At 42.2% G+C, this 22,249-nt stretch overlaps 1 protein-coding gene across 1 annotated transcript in view; it reads left to right on the plus strand.

Moving 5' to 3' along the window:
• The first annotated feature begins 206 nt into the window (after positions 1-206).
• The window catches only part of Il16 (interleukin 16), a 74,535-nt gene continuing 52,492 nt past the window's right edge, over positions 207-22,249 (plus strand). The window contains exon 1 of the mRNA XM_052159441.1: positions 207-533. Coding sequence (XP_052015401.1) covers positions 222-533 — 312 coding nt within the window. The 5' untranslated portion in view covers positions 207-221. The remainder of the gene's footprint in view (positions 534-22,249) is intronic.

Below are 22,249 nucleotides of genomic sequence, written 5' to 3' on the forward strand. Positions count from 1 at the left end.
TGTCCTGCTGACGAGCCGGGCACGGGGACTCATCTGCCCTGCTTCCTGGGCACTGGAGTTCAGTTCCTGGACTTGAGCCGGCATCGAGTCACACTAGTTCCCATTTCTTTTCTTCTCCAGGGACGCATGCAGCGGCAGCTAAGCCCGGTTCATCTGCCACTCACCGGCCAAGGCCTGGAGAACAGGAGAGAAAGAAGCGTGGCCTCGCTTCCTCTCTGAGAATGGATCCCCACGGCCACTCCGGAAAGAGCCGGAAGTCCACAAAATTTCGCTCCATTTCCCGATCCCTGATCCTCTGTAATGCCAAGACCAGTGATGACGGCTCCAGCCCAGATGAGAAGTACCCTGACCCTTTTGAGACGTCAGTGTGCCAGGGCAAGGAGGGTTTCTTTCACTCCTCCATGCAGCTGGCAGACACATCTGAGGCTGGGCTCAGCAGCATACCAGACCTGGCATTGGCCTCAGAGGCTGCTCAACTCCAAGGATCTGGGAGCGATCGAGGCAAGCACTGCAGGAAGATGTTTTTCATGAAGGTATGGCCAGGGTCTGTGTCTGATGGGGCTAATAGTTGTTTTCTGGTGCTGTGAATTAGTCTTTGAATCCATTTAAGCAAAAGTCAGACCAACAGAGTTCTCATTGGACACAGCAGCAAGGAAAAATTGAGCAGGACCACCTAGGGCTCACATCCGTTGAGTGAATCAGGTATAGTCAACACACTTCTCTGAGACAGTTGGTAAGAGATGGTGTCCATCAAAGACAGACTATGTAACTAAGGAAGGCCATAAACTTCTCGTTCTCTGGTCACTGCCTCTCCAGCAATGACATTGCAGGTATGTGCCACCACATCTTGATTCTGCAATGCTGGGGATCAAACCTAGAGCATCCTGAATCCCAGGCAAGCCCTTTACCAACCGAATTACATCTCCAGCTTGAGAGTCAAGCTTATTGATGACAGTATGAACTTTTACAGATGCGAGCTCAGATAAACAGGATTCCAGAATCATCTGGGGAACTCACTAACTCACAGTGTATACTTCATTTGCTCACTTCTATTTAATTGCAAGGCATTTTGAGCACCTACTTTGCGTCAGCTAGTGTGCTGATTCAATACTGCCCCCAAAGAAAACTTCTTAGAGTAAAAGCTATCTTCCAAGAGCGTGTCTTGAGGTATGACGGCTCTCCTTCGCCCAGGCAGAATTTACTGAATTGTAGCAGGCATTGTCAGATGAGTTGACCTTGAGAAGCTCGCATCTGGCTGAAGGATGCCGATGTCAACATAATGCACAATGCAGAATTTGATAGAAAATGGTCATGAATAAACACTGAGTGGGGCAAAGGGTAGTGTGGATCATGAGGCAGCGCGGTGCTCTTTGGGATGGCAAAGCCTTCTCTACCAATCGGACTCTGGACGAAGAATCTCAATAACACTGAGGAGTGGGTCATACGACCATTGCAGGAAGGGCATTACAGGCAGAGGGTCAGCACATGCAACAAAGAAGAAAAGAATATGTTAAGAGCATTCAGGAGGCTGATTCAAGAGGGTGGCTGCAAGTTCAGGACAAGCCTGGGCTACATAGTAAGTTCAACTTCAGCCTGGGACACATGACATTTTGCCTTAAAAAAGTATGCTGTGAATATCATGGCAGTCAGAGAGAAAGAGAAGAGGAATAGGATGCTACGTCAGCAGCCAGGGTTCTAGGCAGGGCCGTGGCAACACTTTGGGGCTTTATTGTGGTGGAAGCAGGGGGCTGAGGAGATCAGGTAACTCTCTGGAGCCGGTGATAATCCAGGCCAGGAATTATGTGGGTTAAACTGAGGGGGTGTGGACAGAGTCCCAGAAATAGTCAGAGCAGGAACTCATGTAGTCCAGACAAAGCCAGAAGGGTTTGTCCATAGGAGGATATAGAGCATGAAGACGAGAGGAGTTACCTCTACCTGCACATTCTAGCCAGAGCAGCAGCGCAGGGAAAGAATGTGTCAGATGTCAGGACACACAAGCACACACGGACACACACACACACACACACACACACACATACACACACACACACACACACACACACACACAGAGAGAGAGAGAGAGAGAGAGAGAGAGAGAGAGAGAGAGAGAGAGAAATAGAGAGACAGAGAGGGTGAGAGAAACAGACAGAGAGACAGACACACAGAGACAGAAACAGACACACACACAGAGGGACAGAGACACAGAGATGGAGGACGCTGCCCTCCATCATGCCTACTCGCTCCTTGGAGCCTCAAGTTTCTCCAGGATTAGCTGTATCTTCTCTGACTGAAACCAGACCAGGCATCCCTTTACTATACATGTGCTGGGGGCCTCGGGCTAGCTCATGTATGCTGCCTGGTTGGTGGGTCAGTCTCTGGGATCTCCCAGGAGTCTGGGTTAGTTGAGACTGCTGGTCTTCCTTTGGGGTCACCCAACCCTTCAACTTCTTCAATCCTTCTTCTAATTCAACCATAGGGGTCCCAGACTTCAGGCCAATGGTTGGCGTAAATATCCGCTTCTGTCTCAGTCAGCTACTGGTTGTTGAGGCTCCTCAAAGCACCTCACAGCCACCGCCTTTCCCTTCCAGTGGGGACACTCTAGTCCCTGCCCTGGGTTCCCTCCTTCCCCTCAACAGAAGTGCCCTGTTCTCTGGCATGACTCAGTTGGCCCAGATGGACTTCTCAGCCTCCAGCAATGCCATAGTTACACTGATTTCAAAACAACATCTGGAAGAGACCCTGTGACGTCAGGCCCTGCTCTAGAAATGCTTAATGTGAAACTCAAAAAAGAGGAAGTTGCTTAAAGAGCCAACTTGAAATTTAAAGGGAAAAGGAAAGCATCATTGGAAGGTTGTGTGCGGCACACCCAGGACTGAGCTGACTCCTGCCTACGGTGTGCACAGCCAGCAGCGATGGTAGCCTGTGTAGTGCTGGGGCCCCAGTGGCCACTTGCTCCTGGGCCAGCTTTCCAATAGGACCTCAGCTCATTAGACTTAGGACATTTACAGGAAGAAGTGAGTGGATTTCCTGACTACGTCAGACTGGCTGTCTTTTTCCACAGAAATGCTATTTTTTTAAATTAAATTACGCTCTGCCTGCCTGCCTGCCTGCCTGTCTGTGTGTCTGTCTGTCTGTCTGTCTGTAATTCTTTCACAGAGTTATGTGGGCAAAGATGACCTTGAGATTTTTATTTTCCTGCCTTTTACCTCTGTGACATACCATACCAAGTTTAAGCAATGGTGAGGATAGAATCCAGGCCTTCCTTCACTCTAGGCATGCATTCTACCAACTGAGCTGTATTTCTAGCTCCGAGAGTATTTTTAAAAATGCCCTTTGAGCAGAATGTCAAGGCCAAGGAAAGAGGGCACTCCCTCCTTCCCTTCCTCCCTGCCTTCCTCTCCTTCCCTCTTCAATATTTGCTTCTGCTCTCTACAATAACTGGATTTTTACATGTTTTAAGCTATTCTCTGGAGTAAAGAAACAAACCTGGCGGCTGCGGTGGGGAGGCTGGAGAGATGTCTCAATGATTAAAAGCACTCATTCTTCTTCCAGAGGACCCAGGTTCGATTCCCAGCACATACATGGTGTCTTGCAACCATCTGCAGCTTCAGTTTGAAGGGATCCAAATCTCTCTTCTTGGCTTCACGGGCACCAAGCATGAATGTGGTTCACAGATTCATAAGATTGAACAATTTTTTAAGTTAACAAATTTGGTGCTGTGCCCTCGAGGGACTGTGTGGAGAAGAAAAGTGTGAGCATAATGACTCGTGCTCCTTCTTCCAAGCTGCTCAGAATGTATTCTTAATGGAAAGCTCTATGAAGGGCTATTAAATCCTAGACAGACTCTTCCAGGCTAACACTGCTCAGCTTTGTGTTGTGTAACAGAGTAGCACAGTCTGGGTAAATTACAAAGAAAACAAGGTTTTTGGGGAAGGCCATATTCACCTAATATCAGAACTCCGGAGGTGGGGGGTAAAGAGTCCTGAGTTGTTAGGATGGCTTCTCTTCCCCCCTACCTTTTTATCTTCAACTTGTGCCCATTCATTTAAGGTATAGGTTATGCAAGCAGCACACAATTATTTACCTTTTATATCACCTTCTTTATCTTACATTTGCCACTATTTACCTTTATTTCAGGGGTTTACAACTATGTCGACCATCTTTGGTTTCTAGTTGTCTGAAATGTTTTATACCCGTTTCCTTTCTTCTTATCTTCTAGACTAATACATTTGTTACATTTTTCTTTTGGATTAGCTTGCTAGCCATGGGTTGTCTTTGATTATTTTTATCACGAAGATAAATATCATAATCTAAATATTAGAATCTCATTTAAACTAGTACTTCGCTAGAGCCCCCAAACAATACTCAGAATGCAGAACACCCAGTTCCATCAACACTCACATCCTCTTCTCTATTGCTGCCAAAAATTAATTTTGCAGATATTTATAATTTCCAAGCATATCATGATTGTTGCTCTGTGAGTCAGTACTCATTTGCATGGTTGTTTATATTTATCCCGCTACCATCTTCATTTCTTCTTGTCTTTCTGTGTCTTGCTGAGCTCATTTCTGCCTGAAACAGGCCTACCTTTAACAGGAGTAGGACCTGAGCTTAGAGTGCAAATGACATCCACAGGCTAAATATCTAGGTGGTCACCTGCAATTCCCCATTCATGCCCTCCTCCAGCAAGCCCTGGCAACCCAGAGATGTGCATGCCTGTGTTGTAATCCACTCTGGATGGCATACCTCTCTGGGAGAGAGAGGCTTGGTGCACAGATGCTTTTGATAAAATACCACCATCCAAATTTGCTCCTCACTACCTCTCTGGCTGGATCTTAGTTGATTGTCACATAGTCCTGAAAACCCATTTGCTCACTTGGTACTCTTTGGAGTTGGTCCTTTTTTGAAGGTTCTGTGGGACACAGACCTTGTTGAAACTGGGAACTGGTTCAGTGTAACTACCCTTTAAGTATTTATGGAGAGAACTCTGTATGAATCGGCACAACGAGGCCACCCTTAAGACAGAGAGTCTGTTGGCATCGTGCTTTCTTGAACCAACATGTGGGCTTACATTAGACTTTCTGTCAGCATTCTCTGGCTGGAATCTCGAGCCAGTGGTGCTCGGTCTGGGAGGACAGCAGCCAGGAGGCCAGACATGTGTGGGGGGTCCTGCTCCTCCAGCTGCCCTCCTGAGAGGATGTGCAAAGCTTTGATCCACAGTGTAGCACATCCTGCTTTTCTATACAAGTTTAAAATACTGGTTAGGCAAAGTCACCACTCACATAGTGTGACTCAGGGGCCATGCAGTCAGCTCAACCATTTGCATCTCTGGCATGTGCTGTGGGTGCAGGAGTCGGGGGTGGGCGTAGAGTCAATGCCCCCCTGGGCAGGCCAGTTCCTTCACCCCTCTGCCTATGAGCAGCCCAGTTTGTGGCTTGAGGCCTAGGCTTTGTTGGCAGGCAGGAAACCCTATACCCTGGCTGCTTGTCTCTTCCTGCCACAAAAGAGCCTCTTGTGGGTACTGAGAGCAGTCACTAGGAGGGAAGCTTGGGTTTCTAGGACTCCCAAGGAGCTGGTGGGTCCCCAGAGTATATGGGAGGAGGCAGGGAAAGGCAAGGGTGGTCCGTGTGCAGGAAGTGGGGAGGGACAGCCCACAGGTATGATTCATGCCCACTTGCTGATGCTCACCCAAATTCCCTGTGATTTCTAGTTGTTTCCAATGCTAGAAGCCATTTGGAAATATTCCTTTAGAAGTTGGCTTCATTAGTTGGCATTTTGAATCTCGTTGGTTTTGTAAAAACACCATTTGGCTAGTAAAGAGTTTGCCTGAGTAGAAGGAGAATAGAGGAAACTGGGAAAAGTCAGGGAAGCAGCTACCTTTGCAACTCTGGTGTTTGTCACCGTCCTTTGTGTGTAGGTTACAGCCCATCAAGTCTTTTCCCAGCCTCTGCACACAGTCCACTCCTCACTGCTGTATGGACCACCTCTGTCTGGAACACCCACGGACAAGCCTGGATCACCCTGTAAGGCTCAGTGTGTTAGTCAGTTTTCAAGGACTATATCAAAATACCTGAGAGAATCAACCCAAAGCCAGAAAGGTTTATTAGGGTTGGTAAAGCCAGAGGTTTTAGTCCAGAGTTGGTTCACTTGCTCTCGGGTTTGTGGTGGGGTAGACTGTTTCCGAGGAGGAAGCCTGTGTGGTGGAGCAGCATGTTCTTCAAGTAGCAGACGGAACGAAGAGTGTGCGCAAGGATGGGAGCTGGGGTCAGAGGCTGGGGAGGCTTGATTTGCAACAAGCACTAAATCTGCAAGTGGGGTCATCCCTTGAGGTCAGAGCACATGTGCCCTGGGGGACCCATGTGAGGGAGGAAGGAGCAGGCATGCTTCAGTGGAGCATCTGCCATGAAGCCATTACCCCGCCCTCCCCTCACCCGACACTCTAGTTCCCACTATCCTAATTGAAACATCAACCAATAAAAATACTTACGGGTTTCTACCAAAGAATGCATTTTGGGTGCCAACAACCAGCAGGAGGCACACTTTTCATTTGTGTTTCTACCATGAGCTTCAGAGAAGGTTCAAAGAGTATTTAAGGCCTCACGATGTCTTATCCCTTACCTGAATGTATGGTATATGGTTTTGTTTTTATGTTTAAGATTTAAAACTTTTTATTAAATCCTAGGCATATTCAAATAAGTAAGCAAAATTCATTCATACTCTTAAAAAATGTTCTCCTTACCTTTATACAAAGCATCAGGTTTAAGAAGCAAACTGAGTCCTGTGAGCATCCCTGCCCAATGCTGCCCACTCTTGCTTCATTCGTGGGCGTGTCCATTGAGTGTATTAGTTCCCTGCTTGTTTGTATACTTTGCCAAATCTACTTACTTACTTGAATGGTGTTTGTTTAGCCCTGCTTATTGTTGATTTATGTTTGTTTGACATTTTCACCCTTCTACTTCTGACCTGTTTGCTTACCCCTTACTTCTGAGTTTCTTGTAGATAGAGCTATGTCCATTACTTTTCAGTGCTGAAGATTGAACCCAGGATTAAGGTATTCTGCACAAGTACTCTGCATCACATCTACAGCATCGGACCTCTTTTCAGGTTTTATTTGGAGACAAGGCTGTTCTAAGTTTCCTAGGCTGGACTTGAGCTCACTTTGTATCTCACCCAGGCTTTGCACTTGCAATCCTCCTGCCTCATCCTCTGAAGTATCTGGGATAACAGGCATGCCTGCCAGTCTCAGCTTAATTTTAAAAATCTGTATCTATTTTGCTAACTTCTGAATTTAGACATTTACGTTTAAAGTAATAATGTATATATGAGAACTTAAGTGGGTTTTAATTTTTTATTTATTTGCTTTTCCTCCACCTGTTTGCTTTTGCTTATCTAGTTTATTTGAACATCCTTTTACAGTTCCTTTATTTTTTAAATTGAATAATTTATTTATTTACATTTAAAATGATATTCCCTTTCCCAGTTTCCACTCTGCAAACCCCTTATCCCATCCCCCCTTACCCTGCTTCTATGAGGGTACTCCCACACCCTCTCACCCACCCACTCCTGCCTCACTGCCCTAGCATTCCTGTACACTGGGGCATCAAGCCTTTACAGGTCCAAGGGCCTCCTCTTCCATTGATACCAGATAAGGCCCCTTCAGCTCTTTTAGTCCTTCCCCTAACTCCTCTACTGGGATCTGGCAGAGCTCTCAGGAGACAGCTATATTAGGCTCCTGTCATCAAGCACTTCTTGGCATCAGCAATAGTGTCTGGATTTGGTGTCTGCATGTAGGATTGATCCACAGGTGGGGCGGTCTCTGGATGGCCTTTCCTCCAATCTCTGCTCCACTTGTTGTTCCTGTATTTCCTTTAGACAGGAGCAATTCTGGGTTAAAATTTTGGAGATGTGTGGGTGGCCCTATCCCTCTACTGAGGGCCGTGCCTAACCTCTGGGTTTGGTCAACAGGTTCTCCCTCCCCTTTGTTGGGTGTTTTGGCTAATGTCATCCCCGTGGGGTCCTGGGAGGTTCTTGCTTTCCTGGCATATGGAACCTTTGGTTTCTACTCCAAGTTCCCCATTCCCCATTGCTACACACCTCTGTTCAATTTCTGACCCTCTGTAAATATCCTCCATCTCCTCCCATAGCTGATTCTGTTCTTCTTTTCCTCCTCCCCTTCTTTTCATCCTCCCAAATCCTTCCTACCCTCTACTTCCCTTGATTATTTTGTCCCCCCTTCTAAATAGGACTGAAGTATCCACTCTTTGGTTTTCCTTCCTCTTGAGATTCATGTTAAAGTTCTTTTTTAAAAGAATGTTTTGGGGATTTATTCTATAGTTGTCTCCATCACAGTCATTTATAGCACAAGTGACTTGTTAAATCACCTCTTGGTACTGACATGTTATCCTTCTATGAGACCTTGAACTTATACCATGTCCTAATTAGGATTTTATTGATGAGATAAACAACATGACCACAAGCACCTTAGGGAAGAAAGGGTTTAGTTCACCTTACAGCTTATAGTCATGAAGGAAGACAGGGCAGGAACCTGATTGCAGGAGCCCAGGGGGCAGGAATGTGGAGGCAGGAACTGAAGCAGAGGCCATGGATAAGTGTTGGTTACTAACTTACTCCTCTTGGCTTGCTCACTTGGCTTTTTCATATAATCCAGGACCGCCTGCCCAGGGACAGCACAGCCCACGGGAGGGCTGGGCCCTTCCACATCAATCAGTAATCAAGAAAATGCCTCAGAATTGCCTACAGTTCAGTTGATGGAGGCAAACTTTTAACTAAGATTTCTTCTTTTCTGATGACACCAGCATGGGTCTCTTTGTTCTCCTACTTTTATATCATCCTCCCAAGAATTTATAGCTTGAGCAGCACAATAGAAGATATGCCGTTTCCTTCAAGCATAAATATTACTAAACTCACATTGGAGGCAGAATCTGTTTGATTCTGTTTTCATATGTCCCAACACTCTTACTTCCTTTCTGAAGGTTCTAGCCATTTTGTCATTTTCTTTCTATTTGGAAGCTTGCTTTAGATCAGCAGTTTTCAATTTGTTACCTCTGCTGGGGGTCGAATAACCCTTTCATAGGGGTTGCCTAAGACCATCAAAAACATGGATATTTATTTTATGATTCATAATAGCAGCAAAATCACAGTCGTGAAGAAGCAACAAAAATAATTTTTTGGTTGGACATCACCACAAGATGAGAAATTGTCTTAAAGAGCCAGAGAAGGTTGAGAACCTCTGCTTTAGACACTTTGTTATTAGCCTGTTTTATAATAAATTATTTTTATTTTAATCCATCTGGGAATATCTTTTATTTCTAATTTGTGCCTAAAGAGCGAGTAGGGGGTTGCCTGTTTGTTTGAGACATTACATATAGACCTCTAACTTATGGTAATCCTCCTGCTTCAGCCTCCCTGGTGCACACATACCACATTTCTGACTGACACTTATTTTTTTATATCTTGGCATATCTTTCCTTGTGACTTCTGTGTACTCAGATGTGACAGTGTTTCCTTAGAGATGTGCCATTTACCTCTACTTATTTTGAAGCACTTGACTTTGCCTCTGATTTTAGAAGTTTGATTATGAGGTACCATGCTTTTGATTCTTTGGGCTAGGTTTGTCCAGTTCTAGCATCTCTTGTGGCTCTTTTTTGTGGCCTTGTCTAGTACAAAGAAGAAGCCCGTATCTTGCTACTTACTGCTTTAACACCTAGATTATGTCTAATTTTATTTGTTTCTAGAGAATTTATAAATGGTGGGAGAAGCAGGCCGATGACAGCTTCTTTAAAAGTCCTGGTCAGCCAACCCCAGCACCTGGCTTGTCTAGGGATTCACTCACTGTCTACTTCCCCAGGCTCTCGATGCTACAGATGCTGGCCTTCAGTTGCATGCTGGACACTTTGTTTTGGTAGAGACGATGCTGTTCTGGGTAGCACTCTGGGTAGGCAGGTGAAGCACGTACTGGTCGGCTCTTTTGATTGTCCATTGCCATGGCACTGTAATAGTTTTGTGTTTCTGATCTGTGTTCCATTCTCATCGTGCTACCAGACTGCCTGCTCCTTCTGTGAAGTACTGACTGATGGGGCAGAAGGAGCTTCCTGGGGCCCAGTGAGGGACCATTTGCTGCACAGGAAGAGGACAGGAGAAGTTGTAAGACCTAGGTCTATTCTGCCGTGTAGGCAAATGAGTCCTCAGTAGCCAGGTGGCCCAATTACTTGCTGTGTTCCCCTGGTAAGAGTGGTGGTGGAGATGGCTCTATAGTCCTCAGGGTAGTATGTTAGACACGTCTGTGAAACTTGTGACAAGGGTCTACTCCAAGTATTCACAGGCCTCCCTTTTCCCTGGTGTTTTAACACACAGAGCAAACTCATTTTCTTGACTGCTTTCTTGTTTTGCCTGTTGGTAACTGTGGGCGACTGGGCTCACAAGCCCCTGAAAGAACTGTAAAACTATATATGTTGAGAAAATTTAGGAGAAATGCTAGAGGCAAGGACCAGCTTTTGGCTGTAAAGCACAACAGGAGGTTTCTGTGTGGTGGTGACCATGTCATTGACCTAACAGTGACACTGTGACACTGGGCTGTCATCTTGCTGATGTTACTGCTGGAGGGAATTGTGTGGAAGGGCACACACCTCTCTGTGTTGTTTTCTTATAACTTTATGTGAATCTACAGTAACAGATTGTGAGTTAAAAGAACAAGTTAAAAATTGCATCCCATATGCTAGAAAGCTGCAATTTGGAAACAGCGCTATTAAAATGAAAATATTTATGATTACATTAGAAAATGTTTAGGAAGTAATGTAATGAGAGAGATAGAAGCCTGTTATGAAAAAAATTACAAAGTTTACTGAATTGACATTAAAAGAGGCTACCTGAATAACGGAGATGTTTGTATGCCTTGCTTATGAAGGTGAAAAGGTGTTAGGTATCAGTTCCTCCCAACATTTATTGGTGAATTTAACTAAAATGCCTTTTTAAAATTAAAACATTTTAAATTAGCATACAAAGGTTTAGATATCATTATGATGTTTTAAAATGAAACATTTTAGTGGAGTCTTCTGTCCTTTCCCTCCCCAGCCTCCTTGTCCCTCAATCCTTCCTTGTGACTCCCCCAAATCTCCTTTCGTTTTCAGGTCACTGGGTGATTTGCCTCCTCCCCCACACCCTCTTGACCATCTCCCGGTCTCCTTCCTAATGCTTTAGTCATTTAGTTTGCATTTATACTCACTCAGATATGCACACATGCATGTGACATGCTAGGAATCATGGGCAAGAAGGAATGAGTGGTTTTATCTTTCTCACCTTGGGTCATCTTCCTTAGTCTACGCACAGTTACCTGTTGCATCTCAGCTTCTCAGATCTATCATTTTCTATCTTTCCTTCATTTGGGAGTAATCAGTCATTATCTCCCTGGCTATCTTTTCTCTTTGCCTTCTGCCTTCCAAATTTCACAATCCTGAAGATACCAACATGGGATCTTTAGCTAGTATTCTATAGGATGCATGAAAATTTATTTGAATTGTATTTTTGATTTATCTCATGCTTTTAAGTAGATCTCTTTTTATACTCTTAAACATGATACTATAGGCATTATACTTAGTAATTTTCTTGTTCCACTTTTATTTTTTCCTTTGTCCTTTGAGCCAGTCCTCTGTGGTACGTTCAATTTTCTAAGTATACATTGCAATTCTAAGATCTTGATTTGACCATTCCTATGTCATACTAATTGTCTGAACCTTCTTATTTTTCATTGATTTTAGGCACACTCACAATTTTTCTCACAACACTTCTTGGTTTCTTCTGCTTAAAGGCCTTTGGCAGTTAACTTGAGTATTTCTGTTCAGTGTTGAGATCTGTGAATGTTTTTTCTCACTCATTTTGAAGTGTTTTTTGATTTGGGTATGATGGGTAATTTTAAATCAAACACTGGATTTGTATAAGTTACAACTATAATTTGTAGATTCTGGAACTTATTAAAGTTTCATTTTAGTTGTTTTTATTTGATATTCCTCTTTAGTCTGTTAATCTACAGGTTATTTCATATATTTCCCAATATTAAGCAGTTCATTGGGTCCTTGGATGGCGCTGACTACTATTTTATTTGGGATCTTATAATCACGTGTGAGATTGTGTCCCCCACTGTCATTCTGGTTGCGAGCTTGTGTGTGTCTCATTAGGATTTTTTTCCTTTCATTGGTTGGTATCAAAGCTTGCTTCCTTTCCATGTACTGAAAAATTTCTAGCCTTGTATGTTTTTGTCTCTGTGACAATTTCCTGGGAGAAGACAGTTTAAAGTGTAGATATTTAGTCTATCTTATGGTCCCAGGATTTTCCATACAGTGTTGGTGGATGCTGTTTGTTCTTGTTCCTGTTGTAAACTTGAGCACACTAGAGAGAGCACATGGTAAGTCTAGTCTGTTCACCTCCTGGCATTTAGGAAGGAGAGAGAGGAGAGAGAGAGAGAGAGAGAGAGAGAGAGAGAGAGAGAGAGAGAGAGAGAGAGAGAGAGAGAGAGAGAGAGAGAGAGAAAACATCTTTCAAGGTCACACCCCAAGTGACCTATTATTGTCAGCTAGTTTTCACCTACTATCTACTCCCCCCAGTAACTCATTATAAACCCACCAATGGATTGATCCATTGGTGAAGTAGAGGCCTCAGGATCCAATCCTCTCTGTGACTGGATCCACCAGTTGGGGGCCAAACCTTCAACACATATGTTGTTTTGTTTCATTTTGTTTTGTTTTTAGGGACTGCTTATATTCAAACCATAACAAATCTCATAAAATATGTGATGTGGTCCTTAGTTACCAAGTTTCAAATTACGTATCTCTGTAATGATCTGTAACAGTTTTGCCATCTGGTGTTAGTGTTCTCCTTGTGGGGGGGGGGCTTACTTCTCAGCTTATTTCATTTTTACAAGGCCACAAAGATTTCCTAATTTTTCTGGAATTGATTTTGATAAAGTATGCTTTCTCATAATTTCCCAATTTCGTCTGATTGCTCAAATATATCCTGTGTCTCTTTGCCATCTTTTGACTGTTGGGACAGCATCTGTAGTTCTGTTCCTTCATGCCATTTCTGTTCTCCATCTCACCCCCCACCCCACCTCTTCTGGAGCAGTGCTAACATTTTAAAAGCTTTGAACAGAACCAGCTTTTAATCTGTTCAGTATCTCTATTATATGCTCATCTTTATTTTAGAAGTTCCCTATTATCTTACTCTGTTCAATTCAATTTTCTTTAATGATTATCTCATTAACTATTTTAACATTTTATTTTTAATACAAATACTTAAGATAGCAACTCTTTATATATATGTATATATATATCTGTACCTGTAGATGCAATCCAGAGAGTTTGCTAAGTACATTTTCATGACCAGTTTGTATTAAATGCCTTACGTTTCCAGTGTGCTTTCCTTTGAGTCATGAGTCTCTTAGAAGGATGTTCCTTAATTTCCAGATGCACAAGTATTTTCCAGTTACCTTCAGAAATACATTTTTGCTGCTTTTGAAATGATTAGACACTTAGGGGAAATTGTAGAGATAACACAGAGAAGTTCCAAGTCTTCACAAATTTTCTACAACAGCACATCTCACATAATGAAAGCTACAGTCACACAACATTGAAATGGCAAATTGGGGCTCAGGAGTTAAGCGTATTCATTACTCTATCAGAGGACATCAGGTAGCTTACAACCACCTGTAACTCCAGCTCCAGGGGATCTAATGTCTCTGGCCTCCAAGGGCACCTGCACTCATATGTCCACACACATCTGCACACATGTACATAATTTAAAATAATAATGGTGAACTTCTTAAAATGGCAAATTTGATATTGCTATGACACATGTGTAGTTCTATGTAGTTTTTGATGCACGTGTCTCTTTGCCATCTTTTGACTCTTGAGACAGTGTCTATAGCTATGTTCCTTTATGCATGATCATGACATCATCCAAACAAAGAGATGATCCACTCCCAAGAAAGTCTCCCCAGCACTATACCACCCAGACACACTCTGGGCCCTTTAACAACATCAACTGCCATGGCAAGCATTGCCTCTTTCCTCTCCTCTTAAGTTCCTCCTAATTTATCTGTGGTGTTGCCAGTGTGACATTATAGTTCTTCACACTGCTCAAAATTATTTGATGTTTCTGCATATGATTACTTTGGAAGCATTTTGTGTGTATTTTAAAAGACACTGTGTTCTATGGTTACCTTAAGTTTTGCCTTTGCTGACCTAGCAGCTTCTTAAGGGGTTTGATGGTTTGAATGAGAATGTCCTTCACAGACTCTAGCATTTGAATACTTGGTCCCCGGTTGGTGGTACTGTTTGAGAGAGCTTTGGAGGAAATAAATCTCCAGGGTTGGACTTGGAAGTTTCTTTTTCTTTTCGTTTTCTTTTTTATTGAAAAGGGAAGTAAAAGCACTTTATGATAAAATTAAAGATTTACATGAAAAATATTTCAGATAAACACCTTAAAATTGACAATTTTCATGGAAAATTAAAGAGTAAAGTGGTAGACATGTAAAACATTGCTAAATTAATTGAAATATGAAATAAAAACATTTTATGATAGAATTGAAGATTTACATGGAAAATATTTCTAATAAAATTGTAGAAAAACATGTTAGAATTGCAGATTATCATGGAATATTTTATATAGATATAATAATGGTAGGCATAAAAATATTCCTAAGTTGATTGAAAGTGGAATTATAAACATTTTCTGATAAACTTGAAGATTTACCTGGAATATATTTCTGATAAAATTGAAGAAATATATAAAAAAACATGTTAAAATTAAAGATTATCATGGAAATTATACAGATAAAATGATAGGCATAAAGATAATTCTAAGTTGATTGAAGGTGGAATTATAAACATTTTCAGATAAAATTGAAGATTTACATGGAAAATATTTCTGGTAAAATTCAAGAAATATATAAACAAACATGTTAAAGTTGACTATTTCATGGACAATTTTACATACTAAATGGTAGATATAATAATCTTTCTAAATTGATTGAAGGTGGAATTAGAAACATTTGTCATAAACTCAAAGATTTACATTGAAAACATTTTTGATAAAACAGGAAATATATAGAAAGACATATTAAAATCGAAGATTATCATGAAAAATAATGCAGATAAAATGGTAGACATAAAAAATTACTAAATTAATTAAAAGGGGGAATACAAACATTTTCTGATAAAATTGAAGATTTACATGAGAAATATTTCTGTTAGTCTATGTCTTTTTATTGGGGAGTTGAGTCCATTGTTGTTAAGAGATATTAAGGAATAGTGATTGTTGCTTCCTGTTATTTTTGATGTTATTTTTCTGTTTGTGTGGGTATCATCTTTTGGGTTTGTTGGAAGAAGATTACTTTCTTGCTTTTTCTATGGTATAGTTTCCTTCCTTGTGTTGGCATTTTCCATCCATTATCCTTTGTAGGACTGGGTTTGTGGGCAGATATTGTGTAAATTTGGTTTTATCATGGAATATCTTAGTTTTTCCATCTATGATGATTAAGAGTTTTGCTAAGTATAGTAGCCTGGGCTGGTATTTGTGTTCTCTTAGGGTCTCTGTGAGGTCTGCCCAGGATCTTCTAGCTTTTCATGGTCTCTGGTGAGAAGTCTGGTGTAATTCTGATAGCTTTGCCTTTATAAGTTACTTGCCCTTTTTCCCTTACTGCTTTTAATATTCTTTCTTTGTTTAGTGAATTTGGTGTTTTGATTATTATGTGCTGGGAGGAGTTTCTGTTCTGGTACAGTCTGTTTGGAGTTCTGAAGGCTTCTTTTATGTTCATGGGCATCTTTCTCTTGGTTAGGGAAGTTTTCTCCTACAATTTCATTGAAGATATTTACTGGGCCTTTAAGATGTAAATCCTCGCTCTCATCTATTCTTATAATTCTTAGGTTTGATCTTCTCATTGTGTCCTGGGGTTCCTGGATGTTTTGGGTTACCAGCTTTATGTATTTTGCATTTTCTTTGACTGTTGAGTTGATGTTTTCTATGGTATCTTCAGCACCTGAGGATCTTTCTTCTATCTCTTGTATTTTGTTGTTGATGCTTGTTGCATCTATGACTCCTAAATTCTTTCCAAGGTTTTCTATCTCCAGAGATATCTCACATTGTCATTTCTTTATTGTTTCTACTTCTACTTTTAGATCCTGGGTGGCTTTGTTAAGTTCCTTCACTTGATTGTTTATGTTTTCCTGTAATTCTTTAAGGAATTTTTGTTTCTTTTTAAAGGGCTTCTGCCTGTTGATCCATGATCTCCTGTATTTCTTTAAGGGAGTTTTGTGTTTCCTCTTTAAGGGCTTTTACCTGTTGACTGATATTCTCCTGTATTTCTTTAAGGGAGCTATTTAAGTCTTTCTTGAAGCCCTCTATCAGCATCATGAGATACAATTTTAAATACAACTTTTTCTTTTCCGGTGTGTTGGGGTATCCCGGACTTGCTGTGGTGGGAGAACTGGGTTCTGATGTTGCTATGTGGCCTTGGTTTCCATTGCTAGGGTTCTTGCGCTTTCCTTTTGCCATCTGGTTATCTCTGGTGCTAATTAGTATTGTCTCTGGCTGGAGTTTGTTCCTCCTGTGGGCCTGTAAGCCTGTGTCCTTACTCCTCTGAACTCAAAAGTGAAAGCACTGCTGAGATGTCTCTCTCTTGGCGGGCTATGCACAGAAGGTTGTGGAGTTTCCCCAGCTCCATGGGGCAGAAAGACTTCCATCCCAGATGCTCCACTGATCTTATGCCCTGTGTGCCTCTACCTGGTCTCCTCCAGAGAGAAGGTGGAGATCTCACCTCTGCTCTCAGAAATGAAGGCACTGCTGGGAGATCACTCTCTCCTGGTGGGCTGTGCACAGAAGGCTGTGGAGTCCCCCGGATCCTTGGTCGACTTGGAGGTTTCAAAATCTGGATTCATTCCCAGGTCATTCTCTCTGCCTCCTGTTTGTGGTTAAAATGTCAGTCCCCAGCATCTGGTTTCAGGCTACTGCTAACTGCCTGCCACACTTGCCCACCATTATGGACCCTTATCCTTCTGGAACCATGAACCAAAATAAACCTTTCCTTCTTTAAGTTACCTTGGCCATGGTGTCATGTTCTGTTTTCCTTTTAGTGATGCTAACCATATGTGAGGCTGTACAATATGTGCGAGCTCATTCGGAACCACTGTATTTATTTTGTGATTTAAATCAGTATTATTGAGCAGATCAATCACTGTTAATTTTTTTAATAAAAAAATCAGCTTAGTCAGGACTGGAAAGATGGCTAAGAGATTAATAACACTGGTTGCTCGTGCAGAGAACTCAAGTTCAGTTCCCAGCACCCAATATGGAAACTTACAGTCATCTGTAACTCCAGTTCCCTGGGATCCGGTACCCTCTTCTGGTCTCTGTAGATAACAGACACACACTTGGTACATATACATACAGGCAAACACCCATACACTTAAGATAATGATAAGTAAACCTGTTTTGTCTATAAAGTGCACCAACTTTTATTTTCTTTAGCATTTATTTCTTTTTTGTTGTGAAAGTTTTAGTTTTATTTTTTATTTTGATCCCAGATACGTAAAGTGTATTAACACCAATTCCCCTGCCACTTCTATATCTCCTCACTTCTTCTCAAATCAGTCTCTTTTTCTTTAATTATTAATGTTACATATATGTATATAAATGAATTAACATATTAACACAAGCTGCTAGGTCTATTTAGTGTTGCTTGTATGTACATGTTAGTAGGTACCCACATTTTAATCTAATTTTTGTTCTTTTGTTTTTAATCCACCACACATAAGGAAACATACATATGGTTTTTAATGACTTGTTTCCTGTTGTTTGTCTTACACAGTTCTTGCTGAGAAGTGAGTTAATTGGTTCCTGTTGGAAGATGGTTTCTCATTTCTTTCTGCCTGCTGCTATTAAACAATTAATTTATTTGTGTGTATGTGGTTTGTGTTTATTTGGTGTATGTGTGGTGTAATTGCAGATGCATGTGCCCATGGGGGCTGGAGGAGGATGTCAGATTTCTGATTTATCATTCTCTGTGACACACACACACACACACACACACACACACACACACACACACACACGTATATGCCATCCACACTTTTAGTGACCAATTGAGGATCTTATAATTCATCATCTGTAAATTGCTTGAACATCTAAAACTTGATGAATTTTATTATGTAGGGGCCTTCCCCTGGCATTTTCACCATTTTATTTTTTGATCTTTGTGCACAGACTTATTGCTTAGCATTTGCCCCTGTCTTTTGTGTCCAGATTTTAGAGAAATGGCAGTAAAGGGCAATACACACACACACACACACACACACACACACACACACACACACGCGCGCGCACACACACACGCCCATATGCACATATGCACCTATACACATTATGCATATGTGTATGTATATATGTGTTCTATCTTATTGGTAGGATGTTTTGCCAGCATGTATAGCTGTTCACCACTTGTGTGGCTGATGCTGGCAGAGGCCTGATGGGGAGAATATTGGGTCCCATGGAACTGGAGTTTCAGACAGTTGTGAGCTGCCATGTGGGTGCTAGGAATTCAACCTTGGATCCTTGGAAAAGCAGCCAGTGCTCTTAACTGCTGAGCCGTCTTTCCAGTGCCCCAACTTCTTTATTCTTTGGAAACAGGGTCTCTCATTGAACTTGGAACTGGACTGATGGATATCAAGCCCCCAACATTCCTTCTGTCTCCATCCCTCCCCCTAATGCTGCAATTAGAAATGTACACATGACCACACCTGGCATTTTACTTTAGTGCTAAGATGCATACACAGGTCCTCATTCTTGCCTAGAAAGTGTTCTTACCCACTGAGCCATCTCCCTTGCTCTTGCCTGCTGCTGTTAAAAAGTGAGTAGCTGAGTTTTTGTTTAGGGGTTTTTACTTTTCCTCAGAATTTTTTTGTGCTTTAACTTCTATTTCTTCTACTTAGGGTTTGCCAAGTTTAATGTGCTTATGGTTTAATGTCGTTCAGACATTGTCACGTGAAGTATTCGATAGATACATAAATAGATGTTAGATAGATGAATAGACAGATATACAATAGATCAGAGACGGATGGATGATAGGTGGTAGAAGATAAACAGATGACGCAAGTCTCTTCATTCTGGACATTAGCTGTGTGGATACACTTGTCACTGTCTTGTTGTTTTAGCTCTCATCAGTATCTTCCATACCTTTGGGTTGACATCTGGGTATTTTTCAAAACTATGCCCCAGCTCGGGTCCCTTCTCTTCAGTGCTGCGTAAATACCGTGTTCAGTTTGTTTACTTCTGAATATTTATTTGTTCAGTTCTTTTTCGAACCTGCTGAGAAATTTTTGGTTTCTCCTCTGAATTTCCAGTCACTTCCTTGATGTCTTTAAAACATGAAGCATGTTGATTTTTGTTCAGGGTGCGCTGTTCCCCCTGTGCAGTTTGCAGCATGTGCAGGTCTGACTTTCGTGTGTGTGTGTGTGTGTGTGTGTGTGTGTGTGTGTGTTTCTCGTGGCTTTCTCTGATCATGGCATGCTCCGCCGGGGGGTTTTGTTTCCGTTGAACTGTTTCCTCTGACGGCCCATCACTTTCTCTGTGGGTGTTTTGTAGGCACAGCCCACTCTGGTGCTTTCACAGAAGATTCAAATTTGCTTCGGTGGGGTAGCTGGGGCATCATTAGCCTAGAGCAGAATCAACCAAGTTCTTGTCTGGAGGGCTGCGAGACATCCATGTGGCATGAATTAGGCCTAAAGCTCCTGCAAGGACTCACTGGTAGTCGTCAATTCTCAGGGGATTCCCCCGCTTCCCTTCAGGGCTGCATCTGGACTATAATTTCCTTTCATTACCTCAGGGATGGCATGGATCCACTCTAGTCTGTATTTAAAATAAGAAGATAATCCTTTGAATCGTCCTCTTGATATAAAAAGAATGTTCTGTGAGGCTCTAGTCTTAGGAAGGAGCTGAGCTCTCTCGTGCTCTACAGCATCCCTTTAGGTTAAAAGCAGCGAAGTCCAAATCCAGTCACTCATTGCATGAGCTCAGAGCCACAGCAGAGTCCGGGCAAGGCTTGTTTCTGAAGAAGCCTCTCCACAGCCGTTAGTGCAGCCACCAGCTGCTGGCTATGCCTGATGGCGCCTTTCCATCAACAGGTTCTATCCCATTTAAATCAGGGACTTGGCTTTAGCTGAAGGAACACGGTCAGCGGTCACACCAGGGAAAGCATGATCACCCCTGTCCTCCGATGCCCCACCTACCAGCGTTTTCTCTTTTACATGTGTGGCGATGGCTACCCTTCTACAAACATCCATGTATGTTTTATGCATTTATTTTTTACAATAAAATCTGAGAATATGGAAAGACAGACTTGGGAATCATTTGGGAAGTGGTTGATGCTCCTTGGAGACTGGATACTACAGTTCTTGATGCCATCACAGATGGGATGGGGTCTTGCTATGGAAAGCAGGCTAGTCCTGAACTCATGGGTGGTTTAAAAATGTCTGCCTCAGATGCCTGAATTCTAGGACTGCAGGCACATACCACCACCCTGGTTCACTTTGAATGCTTTTATTAAACAGCTCATATATCATATAATTAAGTGAATAATATTCTGTGGTTTCAGCATGTCTGTAGAATTGCACAGCCATCACTGCTAACTTTAAAACCAGTTACCACCTCAAAAGAAACCCCATAGGATTTAGAAATTCCCCAAAGCCCGCACCTCTGTCACGCTCCTGTTTCCCATAGACCATGAGCTTCAGAGACCATATCATATATATATATTATATTCCTACCAGTGTAGTTCTGGACATCTCATAAATAGAATCACATGTATATGAAAATTTCCACCGACTTACTTTGATTACTATGACACTTTCCAGTCATCTTATTGCAGATTGTTTTAGTCCTTAATTGCTTCTAGTTGACACATAATATTTTAATGTATAAATATACCAAGCCAGCAATCTATCACTTAAACAACACTGAATATTTTTCTATTTTTGGATACTATGAATACTTCCTCTAAACATTTGTGTAAAATTTTTACATAGGTGTATGTTTTCAGTATTTTTTAAAAGTAAACCTAGGAGTGAAATTGTTGGATGATACCATATTAATTTTTTGACAAATTAGATTATTTATAGTAGTACATGCTTTTAGTCTCAACACTTGAGGAAGAGGCAGAGGGAGAGGCAGAGGGAGACGGAGAGGCAGAGGGAGAGGGAGAGGCAGAGGCAGAGGCAGAGGCAGAGGCAGAGGCAGAGGCAGAGGCAGAGGCAGAGGCAGAGGCAGAGGCAGAGGCAGAGGCAGAGGCAGAGGCAGAGGCAGAGGCAGAGGCAGAGGCAGAGGCAGAGGCAGAGAGACAGAGGCTTAGTGAATTGTTAGAATGGCCATTCTGAAACTGTGGCTCTTGGAATAGAGTTTTATACATTCACTATCAGATTGCATTTTTATACACTTATTCATCACCTCACCCAACCCCACAGAAACTATGATGGAGTTGAAACTAGAAAAGAAAATATATTAGTTTTATATCCTCTTCTGCAACCCTTATGTCCATTCGCCTGTATTCTGTACTTTCCCATTCCCTAATATCACCTTCTCTTGGCCTCCTTCCTAAATAGGATACTGTGCCCACACTGACAGTGATTTATGTGTGTGTGTGTACATTACAGGCTAGGATCCAAGTATGAGAGTATGTTGTAAGGCAGGATCTCCCTGAGTAGTCTAGGCTGGCCATCAAGCCCCTGCAAGGATGGCCACCTTCCCAGAAGTGAATTCTAACGGTGTGCCACCATGCTGGGCTGGGCTAGTATTGCAAGGTGAGCACTTTTCCCATTGAGGCGCCTCTCCATACTCTGGAGCATTTCTTTCGTATCTTCTCTCTGCTGATGGGAATAATGAAGGTGTGAACATAGCCCTTGTAGCTGGTGTGAAGCAGTGTCTCACCCTGGCTTTGACTGGCATGACTATCATTCTGTTTCCATTCTGTTGCTATGACAAACTCCAGGACCAAAGACAAGTCAGGGTGGGAAAGGATTTGACCTACATTTCCATTTGCCTGATTTTCTTCTTGGAGTTTTACTGTTCTGCCTCTTTCTTATAGACATAGGACCATTTTGAATTACTTTGTGTGTACGGTATGAGAAAAAAAAAAATAATCCCAGAGCCGGAACGTCTCCCAAGGCTTACCAGTCCCATCGCTCCATCGGAG

The sequence above is a fragment of the Apodemus sylvaticus genome, chromosome 1 (genome assembly GCF_947179515.1).
Source record: "Apodemus sylvaticus chromosome 1, mApoSyl1.1, whole genome shotgun sequence".
Taxonomy (NCBI): Eukaryota; Metazoa; Chordata; class Mammalia; order Rodentia; family Muridae; genus Apodemus; species Apodemus sylvaticus.